This window comes from Anastrepha obliqua, chromosome 4 (genome assembly GCF_027943255.1).
Source record: "Anastrepha obliqua isolate idAnaObli1 chromosome 4, idAnaObli1_1.0, whole genome shotgun sequence".
In the NCBI taxonomy this organism is placed as follows: domain Eukaryota; kingdom Metazoa; phylum Arthropoda; class Insecta; order Diptera; family Tephritidae; genus Anastrepha; species Anastrepha obliqua.
The window spans coordinates 58258974-58263581 of record NC_072895.1 but is presented as its reverse complement, the minus strand read 5'-3'; the positions used below and the strand labels follow the sequence as shown (position 1 = coordinate 58263581).

At 32.1% G+C, this 4608-nt stretch overlaps 1 protein-coding gene across 2 annotated transcripts; it reads left to right on the top strand.

The window, feature by feature from the left end:
• Positions 1-273: 273 nt before the first annotated feature.
• Positions 274-3490, top strand: LOC129245519 (myosin-2 essential light chain). 2 transcript variants are annotated; one of them, XM_054883721.1, is made up of 3 exons: positions 274-391; positions 454-481; positions 2633-3490. In XM_054883721.1, exons 1-3 carry the CDS (start codon positions 389-391, stop codon positions 3043-3045), a joined length of 444 nt encoding a protein of 147 aa, XP_054739696.1. In that variant the 5' UTR covers positions 274-388; the 3' UTR covers positions 3046-3490. The 2 variants fall into 2 exon arrangements, with proteins under 2 accessions (XP_054739696.1, XP_054739695.1); XM_054883720.1 differs by lacking the exons at positions 274-391; positions 454-481 and adding an exon at positions 2371-2544.
• The last annotated feature ends 1118 nt before the right edge of the window (positions 3491-4608 follow it).

The window sequence follows — 4608 nt, the reverse complement described above, 5'->3', positions numbered from 1 at the left end:
CCCCTCCGCCCCCCATTCAAATATATCGTGGTAGTAAAGGAAAGTTTTGCCTGTTTATATGTACAATTCCCGATAGGTCGACATGCATTTTTTAATTAAGAAAAAAACCGCACTATTTCAAAACCGCATAAAAAAAGCCGCATAAAAACAGAACCTACTGTATACCTATAAAAAGCAATATGTCGGGTGTGAATATCCCTAATATTTTTTTTATACATTACTTGGATAATAAAACATATGGCATTTCTATTTTCGCCAACTAACTGGCAACACCACGTTCGTCCGTCGCTGACACATTCCAAAAAAGAACTTAAATCAGATTTGACGTGTATAAAGTTTTCTGCAGTTTTTTTAGATTTTCCGCTTTCTTCTTTAAAGAACATTAAAAATGGTAAATTTTACTGGAATTTTACTATTCAACAGGCAATTTAAATGTAATTTATTATATTTCAGACCAACTTCAGTGAAGATCAATTAGCTGGTGAGTATGATAGTAAAACTAAAGGTCTCGCATCGGAATGTAGAATAAATCAACTGTAGTGGGCGTGTTTTAAAGGTTGGATAGATCGGGAATAAACAAACCCTTAAAGAATTAATCTATAAAATCTGCTCTGCATCTATATAATGTGCAATTACTTGTGCTACAATGACCACTTTTAAAGATTATCATTGCCGTTGTACCTGATGACTCACTTTTCTTTGGGCGAGTAACTGCTTTACATACCAAAGTACTTAACCAGCACAAAGCATACAAATAAAACTCTAAAAGATATCACTACAGTATACTGGCGTACCGTTTATATGTCAATAAGTGCCAAGCGATGACTCTATCAATAAGTGGACACCATTTTGCTTTGACGTGAATAAGTAAACGCAAGACGTAGACGGAGCATCTGTTCAAAATTTGCCAACACATATAATTTGCTTTGTATTACTCAATATTGCTGCCTAATCAAATAATTTATTACAATTCGCTGAAAGAATTTATCATTTTATTGATGTGCTATTGGTGATAATATTAACGAGCAGCATTCTACGTATACAACTGCCTGGCTAACACTGGAATGAAATTAAATTGCTATTCGTGCTGCTTATTTATATGTGCGACAACTTATATACATACGTCAAGGTATTGCCGTTTTCATGCCTTATTGGGCGATTTCTAACGCAATATTCATTGCTTTCAATGATTTTATGGTCAAGTTGATCATCTTTTGTTGCATGCAACAACTTATTGCTACTGGAAATTACTGCTGGCTTGGCTTTTACATAAGCAAATTTGTATGCATCTAATGGAGTTTTTGAAGATATCGTATATAAATTGGTTATACGACAGATTACTTATACAAATCTACACACCCTTGGCACAAGTAAAATGTGATCAAAAAACTAAATCATCCACTGTAGAGTATCAATAGATAATCCGTTAAATAACCTATGAAAACTTATTTTTTCAAACATTTGAAAACTTTTACGTAAAGTTAAAGTAAAGTAAAGTAAAAGTTAGCAGTTTAAGTTCAATCAGGTGTTTTCTTATCGCTAATATTGCTGATAAACACATTTTGTACAAACTGTATTGTATTATGCACATTGCGCTAAAGTATAAATTATTTAAAACAAATAATAAATTAGGATTTCTTATCGATTTGCCTCACTTCAATAAGCAATCAGCAGAACAATAACAAGGTGATCTCAAAAGGGATGCAGAATGCTGACAAGTGTGATGATATAAAATTCTTTGTTTCTGTTACATTGCCTATTGTTTGCTTCCCAGTCTGTTGGCCTTATTAACAATTCAAACAACGTGTACCATAAATGATCAGTACGAAGTGTCAATATGATAGAAAACACATAGTAATAAATTTATAAAAAACTGAAACTCGAATTTAAGTATGTAAGTTTATATACAATGGTGCATACAAATGTATGTGTGCCATCTTCCAATTGTTTACTCACATCACTATTAAGGTAGTTACAACATTTATGACAACTTTTGTAGGAGAATGGGTGTAGTCAGCGACGTCGATCTGCAACAAAAAAGGCTCTGTTCGTTGAAAAAACATGTATTACCATATATGGATGAAATTACAAAACTGCAATGATAGCAAATGACGATACAGGGTGCGAGTGTAGTATTTAAAAGTTTCAAAAAAATCAAAGCGCAACTTAATATTATATTAATACTTGGATAGTTAGTTACATACATATATTATTTAAAATTATATTTATTAGATCAACAAATTATTATATCAAAAATCTAGCTTTTGGTATTTTAACTTGATTTTTTGATATACGCGCCCATCACCTGCCCCTATACAAGCACTCAAGTTCACCTTCAATGTTTTTGCGGTGGCACATCACCAAACCACTTTTGCGCATTTCAGTCGTTGGTTGCGCGTAACATGCAACACAGTGGTTTGCTATTGTTGAGTTTTATTGATTATATATAACAAATTAATTTACTACACATACGGGAAATTAAGTGACCGTTCGCAATGTATATCTATGAGCCACCAACTAAAAACTCATTTACCACAGTGGAAGGTTATGCCAGGCACTTTAAATTTTTATTTGTTTTCTGTGCTTCTCCTCTTGTTAGTTAAATTAATTTCGAATTTTCCTTACATTGCAGAATTCCAAGAAGCCTTCAATCTTTTCGACAATCGAGGTGATGGCAAAATCCAATTGAGTCAAGTAGGTGAGTGTCTGCGTGCACTAGGGCAAAATCCCACAGAATCGGATGTGAAAAAATGCACTCACCAATTGAAGCCAGATGAGCGCATCAGTTTCGAAGTTTTCCTACCCATCTACCAGGCGATCTCGAAGGCGCGTTCTGGTGATACTGCTGATGATTTTATTGAAGGTCTGCGTCATTTTGACAAGGATGCAAGCGGTTTCATTTCCTCAGCCGAATTGAGACATCTTTTAACTACGTTGGGTGAGAAATTGACCGATGAAGAGGTTGAACAGCTAATGACTAATCAAGAGGACACACAGGGCAATGTGAACTATGAAGAATTTGTGCGTATGGTCATGAATGGTTAAGTGAAAATATTGTTCGCTTAGTAGTGACCGGCATTTAAGTAAATAATAAAGAAAAAAAAGAAAAACGTCTATAATTTCCCTAACATGCCTACCTGTTTCAATATTAATGAACCCAATATATCTAAATCGCTAAATAACAAAAAAGTAATTAAAAGTAAATATTTATTTGATACAGAAAGTATTCCATGCGCATATGCAAGTACATATATACATACATATGTAGAGAATTTTTATTGAATAAAAGTATTGTATTGCTGTTAGAGCGCAATGCAGTTGATAATATTATATATGTATGTATATTTATATGTTGCGCGCGTCAATGCAACATTTGCATATTCCCCACTAACGCAAAAGTTGCAAAAATATAATATGTAAACTTATAATGGCGTATTATTTACATATGTTTGTATAAAAATAAAAATATTGAATGTTTTTTGTACACAAATTTTTTAATGATGTTTTACTCTGTATGGGGAATGTAAATTATTATTATGGTTATATATTATATTTAGCAAGTTGGCAGAAAACGAATTTTTGCAAAAAATTATTCTTTTTTACTTATTCCGTGTGTTCATTCAGTGCAAATGTTTGTTCAGGAAGATTTTTGTTTAAGACAATAAGCACACAGAAATGGGTGCGGCAGGTTTAGAGTTAAAGTTAACAAAATCTGTATCTGGATCTGTACAATGGTGATAACTTAAGTAGAGCGAAGAAAAATACTGGCTATAATAAATAATTCCGTAGGAGTCAAAAACTTTCACATATAAATGTTTTGTGTTTTTTAAATTTCATTTCGTGAGACTGTAATTGAGGAGACGACGTAAATGTAAATATTTTGCAACCATCTAACGGTAATTTGAGGCAGCGCCTGCCCAGTAACATCAATTTTTACAATAAACGAGAAACATTTCGTTTTTATTTTTTGTATCAATAACGTGAATGTTACGTGCGTAATAAAAAAAACATAAAACAAAATTCGTTTCGTTAATTATTAAAAAAAAGAATAATTAATAGTATAGAAAGAATAAAAAAAGAAATTTGTTTGTTTTGTTAGGTTGGGTTGGGCCGTAACGGTTTTCCACTATCTCTATAAAAACCAATGTGAACCCTCAAGAAACTTGGAAAAGTTCCTGATTTCTACCGAGCTGTGTTCTTCTAACTCATTAAGGGGTTAGGGGTAGTCAGAGGCCAAAAAAAATAATGATTTTCAATAATTTGTTTTTTGATAGTCAACTGCTTTATTGTACAAAAATAAAAACATAACATTAATACATCATGTTTCAACTTGACTTAAGCAAAAAAAAAAAAAAATAGTAAATGTAAAAGTTATCGCTGTTTGTGTGGAGAAATTAGTTTTATTAATAGATAATCTTGTGCCTGACCGAAGCTTTTTTTTTTTAATTTAAAAAAATTTATTTCAAAATTAACAATATGGCGGCCTCAGGAAATATTTTTTAGATTTTCGAGAAAAAAACCGACAATAATTGTTAAAAATAAATCGAAATTAAAAAAAGTGCGTGTAGCGTAGTACACATAACCGAAGTTAAACTTTCAAGGCAGACA

Bases quoted from the DNA above. Each gene is read 5' to 3' on its own strand.
- LOC129245519 (XM_054883720.1), top strand. From the start codon at position 2,496: ATGTATATCTATGAGCCACCAACTAAAAACTCATTTACCACAGTGGAA. The intron at 2,545-2,632 runs GTTATGCCAGGC...CTTACATTGCAG, and splicing joins CTCATTTACCACAGTGGAAG to AATTCCAAGAAGCCTTCAAT.